The following is a 23277-nucleotide window of genomic DNA, read 5'->3' as shown; positions in this document are numbered from 1 at the left end:
AAACTTGAAAGATTTGCAAATGCAGCCTCAAGTTATTGCACAATATATCTAGAAAGCAAGAATCGCTGTAGGAGGCACATGTCATAGTCTATCCACAGTCACAGCTTTGAGGGTAGTTTCCTTAGGTCAAAGATAATCTGTAATGATGTCTGAAGTTATATTTCAACAATACAAATCCAGGGAAGTGACAGCCTAGCATACATTATTTCATTAATTTCCTTTTAGTCTTTGTTGAGTATTTTAAAGTTTATAATATAATCAGCATTTTATAATCCTTTATAAACTTACTCAATTTTAACTACTACTACTTTTCCATGAAAGGATGACAACTTTATAGACAATCAGTGCAACAAACACATATTTTATCTTTTTATCCAAATTCCTGCTCCTCTCATCCTTAACTATTTCGTAAAATTCTCAGTTGAACTGAGACATACAAAATAGAAATTTTTTTCAATTTCCATTGCATTTTCAAAATAAAAAATGAAGAAAAATTGAGGATACACTCCCACACATATATAAAGAAAGAAGTTGTATATTTTTACATGCATTATTACTCAATAACTCCCCTGTTAACTAAACTTCCTATTTAAAAATCGATTGAAGAAAGAACTAGCCTCTTAGCAAAAATACAAAAAGAATACATTTTGTCTGGCTTAAAGTTATCAAGATATATTGACTTTTAAATACCAAGGCCACTTCCTACTCCATTTTTCAAGTTTCTTTTGACCACAGGCATTAAATTCAGATTTAACAACTTGGTCTACTGGAGAGAAAATTACACTTATCTAAAAATCTGATTCCATTAATTTAGCAAAGAAGTACAAAAGTTGTGTAAACAACATATTCCTGCTTGTAGCCTCTGTATGTTAATTTTCAGTGTACAGCTTTATAATATATAGGAATTTGAGAACAACTTCGAGGAGGACAAAAAGCAAACCCAAAGTTTGGTTTGTGTACACCTAAGCCCAAGGGTGCTCCAGGGCTGCTGGCTCCATCTTGGGGAAAGAAGGACTGTCTGGTGCATGCAAGTGATGACATTAATAGCGTTTACACATTGTACAGATACAAATCTTTGATTATACATATATTTGATAAAATGAGAAAACAGACTTGTCATAATGTTCCATTTTCATAGCATGAGAACAGTACAATCAACTATTTATTCTGCAGTAATTTGCATCAATCATTTAGAATTTCTATGATTTGCATAAAGACAGCCTACTTTGGTCTCATTTCAAATGAGCACTGCCCCAAGTTTAGTTTCTTTGGTTTTGACATTTACTACTAAAAGCAGAAAGTCTCCTCTTCACACTGTCTTAAATTTTCTGAGCAGTTGGCAACCAAAAATAAAAGGCGAATCTAGAAACCCAAAGTGAATTAATATGAGGACCACAAGGAACCCGGCTGTTCCACAATATGTGATCAGAACCGTGCTCTCGAAGGGAATGTAGCACTTGCCCAGGGCATACTCTGTGGATGTCATGCTGCCCTGGAAAGGAAATGAGAATGTTATGCTGCAGTGAGAGCCCCAAGCACAGCTCCAACAACAACAGAGGAAAGGCAGCTTTCTTGGCTTAGGTGAGGCAGGGAAGAAGCTCTCCTCACCTGAGACTTAAAGAGGCACAGACTTCAACCTACATAAGCAGTGGTGAGAGAAGGGAAGCCAAGGGTTCCTCTAAAATATAGTGGGCATACCTGAGAGATACTCAGAGCGGCAGGGAGATTTAAAGCAATGGTCATCGAGGAACAGGAGTTCAAGGCTATTTTTCATGCCACTTGATGTTAAAATAAGCAATCTGTTACCTAGAAATACACGTGCCAGGGGACTTTTTTTTTTTTTTTGGTAGACATTTTTGCTATATGAAATGACAGTGGGGAATGTTTTCATTTACTCCTGTGAATTTGAAAACATGAGGTTTTCCCCATCTTTTCATGAAGTAGAAGTACTTGACATAAAAGCATTAAGAACTGGAGGCTGGAACCCAAAGGCAAAAAAAAAAAAAAAAAAAAGGCACTGAAACATCAGGTTGTCACTCAATGAAAGAATATCCTTAATCACCTTGCAAGAGCTATAGCATTTTTCTGCCGGAGCACATGGGCACGTTTGGAAAACAAGACACGATGACTCAGTACAGCTAAGGAAAAAATGATATTCAATACACAGAGCCTAATATCAGAGGACACTGCCGTCCCTGAAGGATAAAACACTCTGTAAGACACCCCTCCCCTCACCCCTCTTGGAATATGCCATGTTTATTTGTCCCCAGGAAAATGTTTAGACAGGGCACAGTGTATCATACTAAGTGTGCGTGCGGAGTGGGGGAAGTTTATTTATGGCTTTTGTATATTTTTACAGATTACAGCAATTAAATAGTTGATTTCTGTGTTGATTTAAATATTATACAAGTTTTGAGACAAAATAAATGTTCACATTACCATGATGAAACTGGGGTTGTTTCTGTTCCTCCAACTGAAAGACGGCACGCTGATCTCAGAGATTCCTGCCCCGTGGAGCACCTCGCAGGCGCTGTGCGTGTGGCCACTGAGGACCAGGCGTGGCCGCAGCCACCAGAGCAGCTGCCACACCCAGGGGACAGCAACAGGCAGTTAATACTTAGACAGAGCCCTGCCAGGGGCCCAGAGCCAGGGCACCATTGATTTCATTAAGTTAAATACGAAATCCCTACTTTGTAGGACTGCTTTGTTTTTTCCTTAAAATCCTTTGGTTTGCTTAGACTCTATCAAAAGTTCAGGCTCTCAGAATCTATTCTTCTCATCCCAGATTTTATATTTTTAAATTATGTTTTGTTTTTATAAATATTTTGTAAATTTATTTCATAAATGTTGATATTTTATTATATATAAATATGATATACATATTTAAGAAAAAGCATCTTAAGTCCCTAAAAATTTAACTCTTAAGTTCCATTTACATTTCCAAATACACTTAAGTTGGTGGAAAAACGTTGAATAAAGAATAGCAAAAATATCCTGGGGGTAAAAGAACAAAATGATGACAGGATAATCTGAGCTACTGCCAACACCCTGCCCTCCATCCCCCAGTCGATAACTATAAAGTCATCTGGCTTTTGGTTAGCATCCAGTATGCTGCCAAACCTTTTGTGAGGCCTCCCGAGAAAGCACGTCATATCTCTCCTTAAACAGGGTGCCCCTTTCTTCTGGAGGTGCCGCATCCTCCCCAGTGCAGTTAGCGTCGCTTCTCCGGTAAAGTGGAAAATGCTGTCCAGGATTTAGAGAGGAGTCAGATGTGACTTCATGAGACCCTAGGTGTTTCTGCCAAATACACGGAGCTGCTTTCTCCCCACCTCACCTGCAGAAGGACTGGGGCTGACCTCGGCAGCGGCTGCCCATCCCCACACTGGCTGGAGTGAAGTTCCTGCTGGTCAGAAATCAGTCAGTTAACCTGGCAAACCCAGCAGTCAGCACATGGTAGGAAGGGACAAGAGGGCTGAGACATTGACAGAAACACAAAGTGCACTGACTCACTGTGCCCTTAGAAGACGCCAGAGCAGAAGGCACCTGTGCCATTCAGATGATCTCCTACCTCTCGGGAGCAATTCAGTTTGTGAGAAATTTCAATGAGTTCAGCTTCTGCTTCAGAGCAAATGTTGCAGCCGTCCCCTTCCAGTGCAACGCTGTTGACCATCACAAAACTGAGGCAGATGGGAGCAAGCAGAGAGTCAGGGGGCTTTCTGTCTACTGTCTTCTCACATTATCGTTCCCACAAAATGAAAGCTAAGCATCCACAGGGTGAAGAAACACATCCAGAAGAGCTTTAAATCTCAACTCAGCTAATGTGTGTTTGTAGGCAGGAGTTAATATTAAGAAATCGATATTGAACAAATAAAACAAAGCAGTATTATTGGAAGTGGAGTCCAATCCATGGTAAAAGGATTTTACCCCTGAATTTGTGAGAAATCCCAGATTACAGAATCTCTGCGGTCAGACAACCCTAACCTCAGCATCAAACCAGGTGTCCTTGGGAAAGTTACTTAGTCTCTCTGTGCCTCATCTGTAAAATGGGGATATAAATAGCACACCATGCCATTAGCTCATTGTGAGGATTAAATGAAATAATACAACAGAATAGGGCCTGCCACTAGAAAGTGCTCGGTAAATGTTAGATGTTGTTATTACTACATTAAGTGAACCATGGACAACATTAGGCAGCATCCGTGCACTCAGCAAACAAGGCGGGGTTAGGGAGTGGGGTGCTGGTCAGAGTTCACAGGAATGAACAGTCCTGAAGTCAATTATGATTCTCTTTTGCAACCACTTTACCTTAATTTTATTTTCTACAGACTTCCATTAAATATGCTTTTATTTCCTATACACATATCAACTGGGCATGAAGCAGGTACAAGTCATATTTAAAGAATTTTAGAGATGAGGAGCTGACTAATCAAATGATCTGAAATACGATCAGTTGTTTAAAATGTCTTAAACTCTATGCCTAGGGAGAAAAAAAACTCAAACTGTGTCAAGTCTCCATTATGACTCAAGAAAGAAAGATACCTGGGACTCTGCCTTACAGGCAAAAGAAGGGAAGAAGCAAGCATTTGTAGAGAACCCACTGAACCCTGGTCTCTGGGAGCTTAACATAGATCATCTCATTTAACAGGCCCAGTGAGCTGCTCCAGCCAAAGCCAGTGGAGTACTGGACACCACGAGAAGGATATGATCAAAATAGGAAAAACCTTCCTCTCCCACTTTTTCTCTCTCCACTAGATCTGCAACTAGAATGATGTGTATGGTCTGGTCCACTATACTGCAAACACACACACACAGACCAGAAAGGGTCCAGAAATGGGCAAAAAAATGGCCACATAGAAGGGGAGCTTGTGCTGATGGTCAGACTAAAGGGTTAGGAAGTTTTGATCTAAAAATCAAGGCTGATGGGAGTGGGGACTAGGCACAGAGCTACAGAGCACAGTGAACACACTCGCCACCAAATCCTAGGACACCAAAACTACAGGAACATCCTTTATAAAGGGAAATAAATAAATTTTGAACAAATAAAAAATACCCGTTTACAAAGTGGGCTGATGAAATTTATATCAGCCAGAGACAGTGTCGACAGAAAAAATAAAATTCCCTCGGTGGCTAGGCAAAGGCATAGACTAACTGAATCACTGTGGGTTGTTAGGGAAAACCAAGGTGGTGCCTCCAATGGGGACCATGAGCGAAGACAGCCTGAGGCACCTTCGTCAGCGACTGTAAACCAGGCCAGACAGAGCATGGGTCTGACCCAGTATGGCAGTCACCTCTGAAAATTAATTTCCAAGGACAAAGGTTTTCATAAGAATTCACAAAAAATACTCACTTAATTCCTTTCCATGAAAACAGCCTTTCAGGGTTGAAAACTTTCTCAAATCGTTTTATTCTGTATGTGCTCATCCTACATTCAGTTACAAAAAGAAATATTTTTTTTCAGAGCAAGCCATTTTATAACCTGTTAAAGTTATCATGGACACAAAAAATAATTTTTCAGGATTTGAGCGCCAGACTAGCATTGTTAGTTCAGAGCTCCAACTAGTCCCAAGCGATCAAGGAGCAACTCTTAGTTCCACTACTGACTAACTGTGAGGCCTAGGGCAAGTGACTTAGTCTCCAGGGCCTCAGTTTCCCCACTGGTACAATGGATAAAATAAGAGGCCCATGTAAAGATTAAGTGAGTTAATATATGGAAGTAAAATGCTTAAAATACCCTGGCACATCATAAGCACTATATAAATATTAGCTATTAAAGTCTAAATCATATTGTTTTCTGATTCCCAAAGCAAATAACTGGCCATTAAATGTAAGTTTTAAGTTAGAGTCACACAAGACCACACTAATCATTCATTTAACAGAGATTTGTCAAGGGTATACGATGTACCAAGGCAAAAATCCTTGCCCTCATGGAGCTTACATTCCAGAGCTTACATCTTTCAAGAAATACAAATTTCCTCCACACAACCCAAACAAGGCTTTCATATGAATTGTAGCAGATTTAAAATTATAGTTAGCAAGAGCTCTCATGTTACAATGCTTTAGTGAACTACTTACTGATAGTGGAAGCCAATGTCATGGTTACCAACAACGACCTTCAGCTGCACGTGACGCGGGTGTCTGAACATTTTCTGAAATCTCTCCACATCATCCGCCCAGGCCTGTAGGATAAAACGGTAACTGCTGAGACTCAAAGAACCTTCCTTTCCCTGTGGCTGAAAAAACACACTCCCTATTTTAATGGTGAGAAGTTAATTCCCCCGTCCAAATCAGATGTTCATAAAGCTAATGTATAAATTAGAATTTCTAATTCTATGTCAAACTTCTTTTTCCAAAATCAACTTAATATTTTAATTATTTGATGCCAAATTTTATTTGATGCATTTAATTTGATGCCGAATTTTAATTAAATGGTGTCTCCCATCTTAAAATATTAACTAGCAACCCCCAAAATATCTGGTTCATACACCTATTATTTCAAGATCCCCTGAAGATGCTTACATAGACCCCATCTTAAGAATCACATCAGATCTGGACATTTTATAAGAACAAGCTCTTAGGAAATGTCGAGTAAATTCATTTGTGTCAACCAAGACAAGGATGAGTACATCCCTCCTCAATCTTAGCATTTCCCTGTGGCCATGAGATGTGGGTGAAAGACAAAATCCAACAAATATTTAAAGAATATTCTGACATTTGCTTTAACTATTAAAGCTTGAGAATTATGTTCAGAAAGTTCTTATTTTTATTAAACGTAAAAACATCAATTGGACACTCTAGGTTAGATAATACCTCGTTGAATAATAATCAACTTTATCCTAAAAGTTTTAAATACAGCCCAAGCCTAGGGAAATATGCTATGTAGACAGTCCTTCAATACATTTACAAAGACTTCACTTTGATAAATAATATTTAAAGTTAGAATAATATAAAATCAGAATAACGTAAAATTCGAAAAACATAAAAACATAAAATGGTGCCCTTAATTTGGAAAAACAACATATATATCCAATCTCATTTTATAACTGGTTGCTTTTTACATACAGCATTCCCACTGTCTCATATTTAATTTTGGGCTAGATTATAACAAACAGTACAATCCTATACTCAATGGGTTTCTATCACATCCGGACCAAGACTTTCTTTGTACAGCTTAGGGATTGTCCAGTGAAATGCCAATGATTATCTTCCAAAAATCATTAGTGACTGAACATGTTTAACTAAGCAGCAAGAAGAACTCCTTTTTCCCCATTAATTCCAGGCATGTAATAAGCAAAGCATTCTGACAGCTAAGTTGAGAAGAGCATTTCGCTCTGGTTTGTGGAAAGGCTTCCATCACCTCAATACCAGGGCAGAGGCCTCAGGGACCCTGAAGACAGAGGAACCTCATGCTAAGTCCCCAGGGCTCCTTCTGCACCTCTCCCTCAGAAGAAAGAAAAGAAGAGGACAGCAGCAAGTAACTTTTGCAGCACAGTTCTTATAATTTAATGGTTAAGGAAGAATGTAAAGTCAAATTACATTTCCATGTGTATTCTGTAATTTTGGTGACAACAAATAGCAATCCGTCTTGCCAATTTCCCCTTTCCCAAGAGGTTTATGGGAATGTGCATTCCAACAAAGTGATATCTGGCTAATCTACATATTTCCTAAATAGACAAAGATAAGATCAGTCAACCTAACTCAAGATTGTCATTACACACAGATCCTAATAATCTTTAAGATAGACTATACATTATTAATATTGGTACTAAGCAAAACTTCCAATCCTAGCTGATAATTGCTTCGTGGATTATCTGGACTGTCTGTGCTGGACCCTGAAAGCAGGATTAGGGTGCCAGTGTCACAGGGTCCTACCTGGGAGGAGCTCCACTTCCCTTCGTCAAAGATATCCCCCAGAATGAAGACAACTTCCGGCTGCAACCACCACAGAGCCGTCTGGAAGGCTCTCTCCATTTGCCATTCCCTAGAAGACAATAGGAAAAAGGCATCAGTCTGTTTCTTGGGTGGAGGCCACATCTGTCTTACGGGCCATTTAAAAAGTGAACCAAATGGTTCCATTCTCCCTCTTCCAAGGCCCCTCCCTCGTATTCTCATCCACTGCTTGGAAGGGCCAAAGAATCCGTATGTGATTAAATGTGGGGAGCAAAGGCACCAAAGGAGTCAGCCTGCCCCTCCCATACATATCAGAGCCTGACTTCCCCTGTGTTGTACCAAGAGATCAGGCCCCACACTGCGCTACGAAGTCATGAGAGCCCCAGGGGTCTGAGAGCTTAAGGCAGCTTCCAAACCTGCCCAATGGAGACTATTTTTGCACCACACTGAGGAGATAACAGCATCTGGCTTAACTTTCACTTCTTGAATGTACCTCAACTTCCTTCCTGCGTTCAGAGTTGAGGAGAGACAATGAGAGAAACAGACTAGCCAATATCAAAACTGTAAATCCTGTACACTTTGGACACACAAGTAATCACCTGTAGGTAAGACAAGCGAATGAAAAGAGCCTGGGACCTGGAATCTCACGGACAATGGCTCCACCCACTAACCAGTTGTGCAGCCTTGAGAATGTTACCTGCTCCCTCTGATTCTTAGTTTCTTCATTGGTAAATGAAGATAAAAACTTACATTCACAGGATAGATATGGGATTAAATGAGATAGCACTATGTAAATGTACACAATAGGTATCATGTTTCCCCGAAAATAAGACCTCGCCGGACCATAAGCTCTACTGCATCTTTTGGAGCAAAAATTAATATAAGACCAGGTCTTATATTATAGTAAAATAAGACCAGGTCTTATATTATATTATATTATTTTTTATTATATTACATTACATTACATTATATTATATTATATTGTATTATATTATATTAATTATATTAAGACCCGGTCTTATAGTAAAATAAGACCGGGTCTTGTATTAATTTTTGCTCCAAAAGACGCATTAGAGCTGATGGTCCGGCTAGGTCTTATTTTCAGGGAAACACGGTATTCAACAATGTCAGTGCTTCTCAACCCTCCCTCTCTTCTCCCTAACCAACTCTCATCTGTGTCACTTGCCTAAGGATCCCAATTCTTCCCTCCTTTTTCAGGCATGTTCCTGGCTGCTTCTCCCGTGCAAAAGGGGAATGTTCCATCCTGGAACATATAAATAGGGAACAATAACTTTGGGTCAAAGGAGACTTTTCAGGCCCCGTGTAACCGCTGTATGGTACATCTTTACTCACAATTCCTCTCAAAATACATTTCTCAGTTTTTCTTGACTTAATGTTATTCACCCTGGAAAAGAAAGAATCTAGAAACAGCAGGTGCAAGAGGGCAGGGAAGACTGCTTAGGGGTCACAAACAAAGCACAATTTGTAAGCCTCAAACAAAGCCAAAGGAACTCAGTCTCACCCTGGCCTTCTCTATGTCACACCTCTTTTGGTTTAAAACTGAGTAAAAATGTATAGCAGCCCCTCCATCTGCCTTTCTTTCGTCTTGTCTTCTTCACCCACCTTTGGGGACATCACACATCTCCCCCTGTCACCCAACATAAGGTTCATCTATATCCAAAGCACTCTGAGGACAGTCCCTCTTACAAGAATAGAGAGGCACAAATGTTCAGAGAGGCACAAATGAAGCCATGGTAGAGAAAAGGGGTCAGGGCACAGGGTCACCAGGGACAAGAAGCTCTGATGCCTCAGGAGTGGAAAGCCCCAGTCCATCGCCTTTTGGTGGGCAGTATTCACAGCGGCCGAAAGGTGGAAGTAGCCCAAGAATCCATCAACAGATGAATGATAAAGTGTAGTATAAACACACAATAGATAATCAGCCTCAAAAGGAAGGAAATTCTAACACATGCTACAACATGGATGAACCTTGAAGACATTATGCTAAGTGAAGCAAGCCAGTCACAAAAGGACAATTACAACACACCTATATAAAAATGTTTAAGATGGTAACTTATGTTATGTGTATTTCACAATTAAATTTTTTAAAAAGGCCTTCTGGTGGGAAAACAGACAGACTACACTGGGCAGGTCTAAGTTGGAGAGACAGGACCGAATCCTCTCCCCAGGAAGACAACCACAAATCTGCCCTGCTCCTCCTGTTGTCCAGAGTGGGCACAAACCAAGTGAGCTCGAACTTACACATCAGTGATTGTGAGAGGGACCCACCAACCCAGCTCTGTGTCCTCCCCACCCAGGGGGAAAGAAAACCTACGTTCACTGAACATGGCCATGTGCTGGGCATTGCTTCACACAACCTGTGGAGTTTCTCATAATAACCCAGTTACAAACAAGTTGGCAGAGACAGGCTCGGAGGGCCTTAGAAACCTGTCCAAAATCACAAGACTCAAATCCAGACCTGCCTTCCAAATTCTAAGCCTTTGTATATACAGATGTTCAGTAAATAAGTTCAAGGAAAAGTCAAATTTCAGAAAGATTCCTAATTTTAGCTCCTACCTTCGTAATTTGTCTAGCCAGTGGCCTCTTACTTCGCCAAGCAAGTGGGTATCAGCCAAAAACATGGCTTTCAGCACAGGTTCAAGAGTCTCTTGTTCACCATCATAGGCTGGAGTTTTCAACTCAGGCCAATTACACCGAAAGATTACTAAGTAATAGATTAAAAATTCACAAAATAGAAGTACAGCAAAGACAACAGCTATGAGTTTCAACAGCAAAAAACTCCTCTTGAACAGACGAAAATTCTGCCTTCCAAACCCAAGACTGATCGTCGCCATTTCTCCTGTGCAGAAGTTGCCAGCAACCAAGAATCAGATCCACCAAGAACTCGCCGTGAGAAAATTGTAGAATCCTGGGTAAGGTGCAAATGGTGTCCAGGTCTTAGCCATGTACCTACAGGGAAGAGGAAAAAGGATTGGATTATGTTTCCTAAAAATGCCACTAACACTCGCTCCCTCAATTAAGAACTAACGAGTCACAGAATTATATCTACATTCCTAAATGAAAAAATTGTTCTGTACTCTCACAATAAGAATAGGTCTGATTACTGATAAGGATAACAACTGGCTGCCTAGGAGGTCTCTATAACTGTATGCCAAAATAATGCTATTACAATATCTTCCCACTAAGATGATAAAATTTTATTACCACTTTGGAAATCATTAAATGAAAATCTATGGGAATGATGTTTAAGGTAGTAAACTTAATTGGGAAAGTTAACAATTATTATTTAAAGGTAATGTGACTCACAAAAATATTCACCACCACCCCTTGAAGACCTTAAAAATCAACAGGTCATAAGTCCCTGTAATGTGTTGGTGAATTTATTAGTTTTCTACACTCTTTTCCACAAAAGAAGTATATCTTCGTGCACAGTGTGCTTCAGAGATCCAAACAATGCATTCCACTCTGGGCTCTGGGCTCAGAGGACAGAGCCTGTGAGAGCCACCATCTGTGCACACTGCATTCAAATTATATACATTTTTCACAATATGGGCTTTTCACTTGCAAATTAGCTTTAAAACCCTGGATGTCCTTCTGCAATGGCATTTATGTGCAATGGTTTCTCTACAGGAACCTTTAAAATGTTTATGGATTCATAGTTCATCTGAGTCATAGATGAACTTTGCATTCTATAAAGAAAGCATCTATTTTCGACACATCTGAAGAGAAAGGTTGATAAAACGATGGCCTAAGATAGGCTATAAAAGGTGGCATTCTACTTAAGGTTCCACAACTAATGCTCAACACAAGACTCTTAAAATGGATGGTGATCTAAAGGCTACAGAGCTCTCAGCTATGGGAGCAGCTCCAGAAGTATTGCAGGGGGTGGGGACTACGGGAGACATAGATCTTAACTGAGCCAATAAATAAAGAAAATCCTTTTATGGAAGGATGATTTTCTGAGAGGAATCTTCCATGGTTGATAGGCGTCAGGAACACTCTCATTTCTGTAGCATCTAAAATAATCTCTGTCAAATTCAGTTTTCAGACCTGTTCATATTTGCACATAAGCCTCAGTCCCTAGCTTATTTCACAGCAGTTTACTACAATAAACGACCACTATGTTTGGAAAAATTTAAAAGCCTTACCTAGAAAAAAATAAATAGGGACAAACATATTTTGAGCCATTATCAAAAATGTAAAACAAGACCCCAGAATTGAAAATTCCTTCAGAAAATGATAAAATGAGGAAATCTCTTCATTATTCAAATGAAAAGCTGACAGTTGTCTTGCTGTACTAGGAAGGACTCACTTCCGTTTGTAGATCTTCAGAACAGATGAAACGATAGGAGTGAAATGAAGGGCTCTGGGCCCCAAGTCTTCATCATTCCTCTGCCTGCACTCAAATGGCATTATTTATATTAAGCACTGCACTTGATTAAAGAGGTACAGTACACAAATACTAGATTTGAAATATGCCCTCTCAGATAGAGAGGTCAGAAGCAATGATGCATGTAACCTGGGATCGACCGCTCTTACTGGAATTCTAGTCAGAAAATCCACAATATCTTTATCAACCAGGTCCAGACCATCAGTGATTACGTGCCATACCTCTTGTTCTCTCCTTACAACTTCCTTGCCTCCTCCATTTTCTCTAAGGTTGAACCACACATGCTACATACCTGGAGTCACAATATATCTTCCAACTGAGAACACCTTTGAGAGTGAAAAGTGGCACTAATAATAAAAACAGGGCTATAGCATAAACCAGGACTGTCCCAGGCAGCTCAGGATATGTAGTCACCCTGTGGATCATTTCACCCTATAAAGCTAGTGCTTAATCTGATGCCAATGAAGAGAAGGTAACAACTCTTTTTTTCTGTCATCCATCTATCTGCAATCAAACTTCAGAACGATTGTACAAACGTTGTTAGTAACCATTCCCCAGTGTGACTAAAGGCATGGATTCTCTATTCAGCTTCTATTCGTAAAAGAAGAGAGAGAGACTCTAAGGAATAATGAATATATTCCTTAATACCATCCAATTTCCTTTGGTTTGATTCAATCAAATATATGAAAAGCAACCATTTCATCTTACCATCTCATTTCTTTCAAAGGGCCTAGAATCTCCTAAATCCTAAAAGCTAAGGCCAAAACAACAGTTAAAACTTCCTAAAAACTTGATGTTTGTCTTCCTAAAAACACAATTCCTTTTGTTCAAATCTTGGAAAACCACTTTTCTTCCTCTTTCCAAAACTCATTTTATGACCCATCAAATGAGTATTCCTAATCTTGTCTTCAAAGTTATGGCCAAAGCATATTCCCTTTTACCTTCTGAAATGAAGACAGAACAGTTTTTAGGGCTGAGGAGGGTGGGGGAAGGAATCCATCCTCTTCCTAGAAATGGCACAGTAAGGCCACCATGCCAGGCACCATTCAAAGCCCCACATCACGAAACGAGATATCCCCTACCTGATGGCTTCCAGATGGGTATAAGTGACCACCTTGTGCTCACTTCTTGCACTAAGCCTTAAGCCAACAAAGGGACAGAACTGCTTCCTCATTTTCTGACACAGCTGAAAGAAACCTGCTGACCACCAGCAGTTAGGAGCACTGGAGTAGACACATTCCCACCACCAAGCACATAGATGTGCACACACTGAACCTGCCTTTTTTGGCAGCAAAGAGGAAAACCTAAGAGCCTAATTTTCCGGTTAGGTCTTATTTTCGGGGAAACACAGTACCTCCACTGATGTCGTTGAGATTGATAGAAATGATGTTTACAAAAGAGTTTTTTAAAAATAAATCTTTCTATGCAGTAGGTATGTCAGGATTACATTACTGAGTAAACCTTACAATCTGAAGAATTCCAACAGGCTCAAATGATACTCAATTCAAATGGCTATAATCAAGCTAGGGAGAACAAAGGCCAATAATTGGAGGGAATCTAGAAGCTATGGACATCTTGGGCCGAATCTGTTTTCTCCATTCATTTACTGAGTTGTACTTTCTAATGGTTCACATCTGAAGTCCCCATGCACTTTCCTCACTAAAAGCAAACCTTAAATTTTAACTCAAGCATAATAAACAGGCCAATGATTTAACATCTCCAGTGCCACACAGTCTGAATAAATGCTACTATCCTTTCCATGTCCAGGCTCTTACAGGCTAGAGGAGAGAAAATGTGTTCTTTCCTAGACTAAATGAAAGGAGGGTCTAGTCCTTCATCAGAGCAGTATGGGTACTACACCCAGGCCAAATGCAACCGTCTCTTCCTGTCTACTCAATAACTACATGAAAAAAATGTGTTTATCCATCTTGTATCACTAGACTGTAAAATTAGGAAATGGGAGGCTTGGATAAAGACTGTATTCTATGTGTTGTTTTCTTGTAAGTGTTGACATTTCTGTCCATATTAGAAGCTTTCCTTTGCATTAGCAGGCTTGGGTTAAGAAAGCAAATTACCAAAATGCTATTGTTTTCACTCCCCAAGTTGAACTTGTCAGTTTTAGTAAACTCATCAAATGATAATCCAGCAGGAAAACTATACAGGCCTCCCAACCACAGTGCAGTCTGGCCTAGGATCAAAAGGCAGATACGTACATCTCATCTCCTGATTTGTCTGTAAGGGAGCTAGACTTTAATAGTAAAGGTCCTGAAAAGCCCTGGTAAGAACCAAAGCACTGACCCTGTGGTATTTTGATTTCTACCACATATACTTCCTATTCCTAACGTCACAAATGATAACTTAAAAAAAAAAAAAAAAAAAAAAAAAAAAACAGCTTAATAACACCTACTGTCCCAGAACTTTTAGGAAGCTAAAATTCACCCATCACTGGTTTATGAACTCAGTTGTGTGGTTTGTGACCACAATTTTTAAAAAAATAAAATCAAACAGAATAGAAAATACTAGTCTATATGGCACATAAAAAGGCAAGGCATAGCAAAGTTTCTTACACAAAACTTGTTTCCATTTTTATGTGCATGGATCTGTGCACTGATCATGATATAAACTGTATTTCTTACTGCACTAGGCTGTAAGCTCCCTGACACAGGGACCTTGCCTTGTTTATCTCCACATCCCCCCTCCTCTTATGGCTCAGCATGGTGTCTACAAATAGTAAGCGCTCAACAAATGTCTGTGGCATTAAATGGCTTACATGTACTTGTATTTCCCCAAACATTTTAGAATTACAAACATACATATTATCACCCTTTTGGTCCATTATCTGCCTTAAATTAAATGCTTGAAAGTCTCCAGTCATAGAAACAGGAGGAAAATATACATAGAGGTTATTCCTGCTCCCTTTGATCAAAGAGCCAGGCAGAAATTTAAAGACTAGCAAACAGGTACACAGAACATATGTCTCACCAGGTCCTGTGTGGGACTCTCACAAAAAGGAAATGCTCAAGTAGTTCTCTGGTGAATAGGGAAGTATGACAAACTTCCCTGAGCCTCCTATAGAAGAAAACAGCTTTCTTCTGTGAGGGAAGTACACAGAAATACTTGGCAGCTCCTGAGTCCTCCCCAGGCTGCATGATCCAGGCAGCCAGAGAAGTCCCAGCTGTGGAGAAACTGGAACTCTTGTGCGTTGCTGGTGGGCATGTGCAATGGTACAGCCACTAAAGAAAATATGGTGGTTCCTCAGAAAATTAAAAATAGAACTACCATATGGTCCAACAACTTCACTTGTACATATATACTCAAAAGAATTGAAAGCAAGGACTCAAACAGACTTTTGTATACCCATGTTCATAGCAGCATTAGTCACAATAGCCAAAAGGTGGGAAAAAAACAAATTAATATATGAATGGATAAACAAAATGTTATATATACATATATATGTATATATATATGTGTGTGTGCAAAATGTAATATATACATCTATATGCAATGGAATATTCAGTCCTTTAGAAAGGAAAAAAATTCCTATACATGCTACAACATGGATGAACCTTGACATTATGCTAAGTGAAATAAGCCAGTCAAAAAAAGACAAATATTGTATGATTCCATTTATATGAGGTACCTAGAGCAGTCAAATTCATAGAAACAGAAAGTGGAATGGTGGTTGCCAGTGGGTTGGGGAAGGGAAAATGGGGAATTGTTTTATAGGTATAGAGTTTCAGTCTTGCAAGATGGAAAAGCTCTAGAGATTGGTTGGACAGCTATGTGAATATACTCAACACTACTGAACTAGATATACACTTAAAAGTAGGTAAGATGGTTCAAGAGCGGGAGAGGACAAGCCCCAGACTGGGAGAAAATATTTGCAAAGGACACATTTAATAAAGGACTGTTACCCAACATATATGAAGTAATCTTAAAACTCGACAAGAAAACAAACAATCTGATTTAAAAATTAAGAAAATAAATTTTAAGTGTTATCACCACACAAAAAAAGGTAACTCTGTGAGATGATGGACGTGCTAATTAGGGTGATTGTGGTAATCATTTCATAATGTACACATATCATCATATTGTGCATTTTAAATATATACAATTTTATTTGTCAATTATACCTCAATATAAGTGGGTAAAAAATAAAACTTAAAAATTAAAAATAAATTAAAAATGGGCCAAATACTTTAACAGACATCTTACCAAAGAAGTATATTGGCAGATAAGTATATGGAAAGATGCTCCACATCGTATGTCATCAGAGAAATGCAAATTAAAACAATGAGCTATCACTACAGACCTATTAGATGGACAAAATCCAGAATACTGGCAACATCAAATGTTTATGAGGACATGGAGTAACTTTCATAAACATTTGATGAAACTTTCATTCCTTGTTGGTGGGAATGCAAAATGGTACATCCACTTTGGAAGACAGTTTGGCAGTTTCTTATAAAAATACTCTTATCCTATCATCCAGCAATTGTGCTGCTTAGTATTTGCCTAAATGAGTTTAACACTTATGTCCACACAAAAACTTGCACACAGATATTTATAGCAGATTTATTCATAACTGTTCAAACTTAAAAGCAGCCAAGATGTCCCTCAGTAGGTAAATGGATAAACTATGCTATATCCAGATAATAAAATATTAATCAGTGCTAAAAAGAAATGAGTTATCAAGCCATGAAAAAACATGGAAGAACCTTAAATGCACATTACTAAGTGAAAGATGCCAAACTGAAAAGGCTGTATACTGTATGATTCCTTCTACATGACATTTTAGAAAAGGCAAAACTATGGAGTCAGTAAAAAGATCAGTAGTTGCCAGGGATTGGGGAGCAGGGGGAAGGGAGGTATGAACAGGTGGGACACAGAGGATTTTTAGAGCAGTGAAAATATTCTGAATGATAAACTATAGTAGTGAATATACGTCACTATACATTAAACCCATAGAATGCTCACCAAGAGTGGACCTATCATAAACTATGGACTCTGGGTGATTATGTGTCAGTGTATGTTCATCAACTGTAAAAAACTCTGGTGAGGGGTGTTGATAATGAAGGCGGTTGTGTTATGTGGAGGAAGGGGGTATATGGGAACTTTGAACTTTCTGCTCAATTTTGCTGTGACCTAAAACTGCTCTAAAAAATTGGCAAGATGGTAAATTTTATGTATGTTTTACCATAATTTAAATTTTTTCAATTTAAAGTAATGAAATTCTAATACATGCTATAGCATGGATGAACCTTGAGAACATTATTTTAATTGAAATATGCCAGTCACAGGATGATAAATACTACATGATTACACTTATAGGAGGAACCTAGAGTAGTCAAACTCCTAGAAACAAAAGTAAAATGGTGGGTACCACTGGCTGGGAAGGGAGAATGGGAAGTTATTATTTAATGGATATGGCGTTTCAGTTTGGGAAGATGAAAAAGTTGTGAAAATGAATACTAGTGATGGTTGCAAAACAATGTGAATGTAATTAATGCCACTGAACTGTACACTTAAAAATGACTAAAATGGTAAATTTTGTTATACAGGTTCTGCCACAATTTTTTATATAGGTTTCTGTCTCAAACACACATACATAGGACCCTACAAGCTAACAATGTCCCGTAACAAGGGCTCCCTTTCAGCGCTAAATCCACTACTTTTATATTTTAAAAAATATAAAATATTTTTTGGAGCTGAGCTGAGCACTCCACTAGATTGAAACTGATGGTTACAGATGGGAGGGGGTTGGGAGGCTGGGTGAGCAAGGTGAAGGGATTAAGAAGTACAAACTGGTAGTTCCAAAATAGTCATGGGGATGTGTAAAGTACAGTATGGGGTATACAGTCAATGATATTGTAAAAACTATGCATAGTGTCAGGTGAGTACTAAACTTATCAGGGGAATCACTTCACAAATTATAAAAATGTCGGAGCGGCTGGATGGCTCAGTTCGTCAGAGTGTGAACTCGGAACAAGGTTGCCGGTTCAATATCCGCATTGAATTGGTGGGCTGCGCCCCTGCAACTAAGATTGAAGGACGATTTGGAGCAGATGGGCCCTGGAGAAACACTGTTCCCCAATATTCTCCAATAAAAAAAATTATAAAAATGTCTAACCACTATGCTGTATACCTGAAACTAATATGAAATAATATTATCTGTCAACTATAATTTTTTTAAAAATAGTCACGGGGATATAAAGTATAGCATAGGGAATACAGTCAATAATATTGTTATAACTATGCAGTGTCAGATGGGTAATAGACTTATTGGGATTATCACCTTGTGAGGTACATAAATGTCTAATCACTATGTTGTTTTATACACCTGAAACTAATAAAAAAAAATAAGACTTAGGAGCCTGGGTTCGGGGCATATCACTGAGTCATCGTCTTACCTTTAAAGAATGCAGCTGGTAGATGAGACTATCTGAAGTATGAAAGGCTCTGGGTTCGCTTGTGCTCCCCCAAATCAGAGCACCTTTACCTGAAATACGCATAAAACAGAAAATGTGTTTTGTTGTTGAGTAATCTTTCATTCAATTAACTATTATTAAAGCGAAATATGCATCACTTCTTAGAGAGTACATGGCTGCTGCCCTGTGGCACACAAACAAGGAATCTGATCACCTGACCAACATTGAAAGTAAAAAAAACAAAAACGCTGAGAACGACACAGCTAAAAAAAGACTGGCATTATGTTATTGTTCAAGAATATGTCTTTTATAGTATATTTACATATGACATGTATACATCATAGTTTTATACTGCCCAACACATAAGAACAGTAGCTGCAATCCATAATGGAGAGCAAAATATTTTATCCATTGACTGATTCACTTCAAAGTTATCATTAACTATCTAAATTCCCTCCCGCCATAAGCACTAAAAAATGTTCACTATGCAGTGACCTGTACTTTTTTAACTTCTCACTATCTTAAATATACTATTACTACAATATTGTCAATGGCTATTTGCATGTTAAATTTTCCATTTTAAATGGTATTTTAAAATAAGAAACGGTTTTTCAATCTACATCAGTAAACCAGGAAGTGAGAAGCCCCTACGATTTAATACATGGGCCCTAAGAAATAGTGATTTTCCAGTAAATAACCAATCTCCAGAATACTGTTTTTTCAGTTAAGTTACTTGCAATCCTGAAAGGGCAAAGAGGTTCCGGTTTGCAGTGACAAGAAATAGCAATTCACCTAGAAGCATAAAAATTATAACACGGTTACAAGGACACACGTAAAATCCTCTTGCACCGAGCGCTCAACACGATACAAGGCAGATCAGAAAGCAAAACCACCCAGGCGAGCCGTCACCCATCGTTTCACCTGTCCTCCGAGCCCGGGCCGAGCATCTTAGCAGCTTCCTGTTTCCTCAGCGCGGCCTGACACGTCACGGTCGCCCTGGAACCCCGCCCTGGCGGCCTCAGCCTGGTGGGGCAACCGGAGTCTTCCGAGAGGCCCGCCCTCGCCCTGCCCGGCGCCGACGTTCTAGAACGCGGGCTTCCAGAGCAGGCGCACTGTGGGGACAGAGCCGCTGTCCTGCGACCCCAGGAAGAGAGGCCGCGGTAGGCGCTCCATCGGCGACTCCAAACAATAGGTCCAAAGAAAAGCAAACACCCCCGTATGGCTGCATCTTCCTCAATGACTCGGTCCTTTGTGCCATCCTTAAATGTTTTCTGAACTTTTCTATCTGCTGGAGACCTGAGTACTGTCGCTCATTTGAACCCCTGGGAAGTCGCTGCAAATGGGTGGAGGCCGGGGACAAGAACGACACACCAGAAAAGCAAGGGGAGCTCAGGAAGAGAAGTCGCTTGGGCACGGAAAGGCCGTTAGGTAGCAAGGTCGCTACCGTGGGGCAGCCTCAGCAGTCGCTTCTTTAACGTCCCGCGGCGGCTCGGGAGGGAGAGGCGGGCTTCCCGCAGGCCGGCGCCGCGGCGGGAGAACCCCCGAACCCAAGGCTCACCCGGAGGAAGGTGAGCCGGTCGGCGGCAAGCTGCCTGGTCTGGGAAGCCGAGTTGCTCCGGCCTGTGTGCTGTGTGCTGCGTTTTCCCTGGCACAGTGATTGCTTGCTCCCTCTGCCTTCTCCCCACTTGGTCGCTCTTCTTGAGAAATGTCACTGTGTCTTTCATATTCCGTCTTCAACAGAGCCTGGTAAAGTACTTTCAAGAAATGTGTAATGAGTAAATGAAACGGTCAGAGTGACTATTTTTTATGGGTTTCCTTTTTTTTTTTAAACTCATGTTACTAATGTTATAACAGTATAGCATCGCCTGTTCTATTTCTCAAGTGCTTTCACATCCATTATTTCAAATAATCTTCAAAGTAAGCCTGTAAATCAGAGCAGGAATCTTACCCCATGTTACAAAAAGTAAACTGAAGATCATAGCAGTAATTCAGTCTTCCAACCAATTCTGGTATGTGTTTGCAAATCTATGAGTATAGTTAATGTACTGAGATGTAATATGAGAAAATCATAGAGGCAACCAGTGAAATACCTGATGTATGGTAAGTAAGCAGTAAATGGTATTTATTATTAAGTAGGAATATTGTAATATTTTCAAATATATCCAGATGAATAATTTTAACATCAACAAAATTGGGACAACCAGACTCTGTATGCACTCTGATATGCAATGGGAAGTATGCAGCATCACTTCTGAAGTATGCTCATTAACTAAAGAAGAAAAGGAAAAAGAAATGTAAATCTGGTTATGCCTATAATTAACTACAAGCTTAAGGAAATGTAGGGACCAAAATGAACATGTTATGTAACACCACCAGAAAGCAATCAGCTGAATCTAGAATGTGGGAAATACTACAGACCAAATGACCCAATTTCTTTATTCAACAAATAAAGAAATAGCATCAGAAAAAAAGGGATGATAATGAGAGGGAAATCTTTTATAAAGCAGGCTTGAGAGACACATTAGCTAAATGAAGTTTGTGGGCCTTGTTTGGGTCATAATTAGGACAAAATAGCTTCTAAAAAATCTTTTTTCTGCAAAGATTGGGAAACTTGGACATGGAATGGCTGTTAGATGACACTGAAGAATGGTAATTTTGCTATGATAATGCTATTGTGGTTATGTTTTGTTTTGTTTTAAGTTTGGAGAAACACACTAAATATATTTACAGGCAAGTTATATGATTTCTGGAATTTTCATTAATACTCCAGAAAAAAAAGTAAGGAAATAGGAAAAGAAACAATACTGGCAAAGTGTTGATAATGTTGAAGCAAGGAGATAGGTACATGGCATAGTGGTTGGCACAATAATAGCCCTCCAAAGATGTCCACATCCTAATCTCTGGACCTCCAAAATGAATAGTCCTCCAAAAGGGACTTTGCTGCTGTGATTAAGATTAAGAACCTTGGGATGGGGAGATTATTCTGGATTTTCCCTGTGGATCCAATCTAATCACTTGGGTTCTTCCAAATTAAGAAACTTTCCCAGCTGTATCAGAGTCAGAGGCAGATGTAACAACAGAGGGAGGATGTCTTAGTTTGTTCAGTCTCTCATAACAAAACACTATAGATTGGGTGGCTTATAAACAACAGAAATTTCTCAAAATTGTGGAGGCTGGAAGTCCAAGATCAAGGTGCCAGCATGGTTGCATTCTGGTAAGAGCCCTCTTCCAAGTTCATAGCCAGGGCCTTCTCGCTGTGTCCTCACATACTGGAAGGGAGAGGGACCTCTGTGGGGGTCTCTTTTAGAAGAGATTAATTCCATTCATGAGTGTTTCACCCTCACTATTTAAATACCTCCCAAAGATCCCACCTCCAAACACTATCACATGAGCTATTAGGATTTCAATATATGAATTTTGGAGAGACATAAATATTCAGTCCACACCAGAGGCTTCTGAGGGATACAATCTGACCGGACTCCACTGCTGTGGCTGACTTTGAAGAAGGAGAAAGGGGACACAAGCCAAGGAATGTGGGCAGGTGGCCGTTAGAAGCTGGAAAAGGTGAGGAAATGGATTCTCTCATAGAACCACCTTGATTTTAACCCAGTGCGACCTGAGTTGGACTACTGATCTACAGAACAGTAAGATACATCTGTGTCGTTTTAGGTTACTAAATTGATGATAATTCGTTATAGCAGCAATAGAAAACCAATACAAACATTCATTATATTTCTTCTACTTTTGTGTATGGTTAAAATTTTTTGTAATGTTTGTTAAGTCCATAAAACATAGACCAACTAACAAATACACTTTTAAAGTACTTCATTTATATCTGAAGTATAACAATCTGACCTAACATAGAATTATACATTTTAATTTAAAAAATTATTATATTTGATTTCCTTTTAAAAAGTATTGTTAAGAGTATAATTAATAAAATAACATTTACAGTATTTTCAAAACTACAGATATAAAAGAACATGATGCAACCTATTCCCAACTTTACAATTGGCTTATCTAGGCTGATTTCTATCAAAATCTTCATACTGGCATGCCTTCAAGAATGAAATATTGATTAAACTAATTTTCTCACTAACATATATTCATTTCAAGAAATAGATAAAACAATGAGTAAACAAAATTTATAAAACAGAATATTTAAAAATAGGAGAATCTCCCAAAATATGCAAAAGTAGACTAGATTAAAATAGTACCCACTATTTTAACGTAATTTTAAATTTGCAAATAAGTATATTAGACAGTTTCTATATGAATGTTCCCTATGTTTTGTCAGATGTGCTAAAACATGAGACCTATTAAAGAAAGTCCATATTTTGAACTAATTTTATTTGTTGATTTTTTTTTAATTTTTTTTTTTATTGGGGTAGGGGAATAGGACTTTATTGGGGGAACAGTGTATCAATCTTAGTTGTGGAGGGTGCCATTCAGCTTCAAGTTGTTGTCCTTTCAGTCTTAGTTGTGGAGGGTGCAGCTCAGCTCTAGGTCTAGTTGCAGGGGCGCAGCCCACCATCCCTTGTGGGAGTCGAACTG

The 23277-nt window shown here is 39.1% G+C and overlaps 1 protein-coding gene across 2 annotated transcripts; it reads right to left on the bottom strand.

Moving 5' to 3' along the window:
• Nucleotides 1–1280: 1280 nt before the first annotated feature.
• Nucleotides 1281–20133, bottom strand: MPPE1 (metallophosphoesterase 1). 2 transcript variants are annotated; one of them, XM_033135646.1, is made up of 11 exons: nucleotides 19645–20133; nucleotides 18706–18794; nucleotides 10462–10854; nucleotides 7870–7978; nucleotides 6073–6176; nucleotides 5348–5422; nucleotides 3569–3677; nucleotides 3335–3403; nucleotides 3121–3243; nucleotides 2440–2580; nucleotides 1281–1492 (listed from the first exon to the last, which is right to left on the bottom strand). In XM_033135646.1, exons 3-11 carry the CDS (start codon nucleotides 10737–10739, stop codon nucleotides 1310–1312), a joined length of 1191 nt encoding a protein of 396 aa, XP_032991537.1. In that variant the 5' UTR covers nucleotides 10740–10854; nucleotides 18706–18794; nucleotides 19645–20133; the 3' UTR covers nucleotides 1281–1309. The 2 variants fall into 2 exon arrangements, with proteins under 2 accessions (XP_032991537.1, XP_032991539.1); XM_033135648.1 differs by having other exon boundaries at nucleotides 3335–3400; nucleotides 19645–20130.
• Nucleotides 20134–23277: the final 3144 nt, after the last annotated feature.

Source organism: Rhinolophus ferrumequinum, chromosome 19, assembly GCF_004115265.2.
Source record: "Rhinolophus ferrumequinum isolate MPI-CBG mRhiFer1 chromosome 19, mRhiFer1_v1.p, whole genome shotgun sequence".
In the NCBI taxonomy this organism is placed as follows: domain Eukaryota; kingdom Metazoa; phylum Chordata; class Mammalia; order Chiroptera; family Rhinolophidae; genus Rhinolophus; species Rhinolophus ferrumequinum.
Note: the sequence above shows the minus strand (reverse complement) of the source record. Positions and strands in the feature narration are given on the sequence as shown.

Coding starts and splice junctions, on each gene's coding strand:
- MPPE1 (XM_033135646.1), bottom strand. CDS start 10,739: ATGGCGACGATCAGTCTTGGGTTTGGAAGGCAGAATTTTCGTCTGTTC. Junction 7,979..10,461: donor TGGCTAGACAAATTACGAAG/GTAGGAGCTAAA, acceptor ATTGTCTTCTAG/GGAATGGCAAATGGAGAGAG. Junction 3,244..3,334: donor CAGCCCCAGTCCTTCTGCAG/GTGAGGTGGGGA, acceptor AATCCTGGACAG/CATTTTCCACTTTACCGGAG.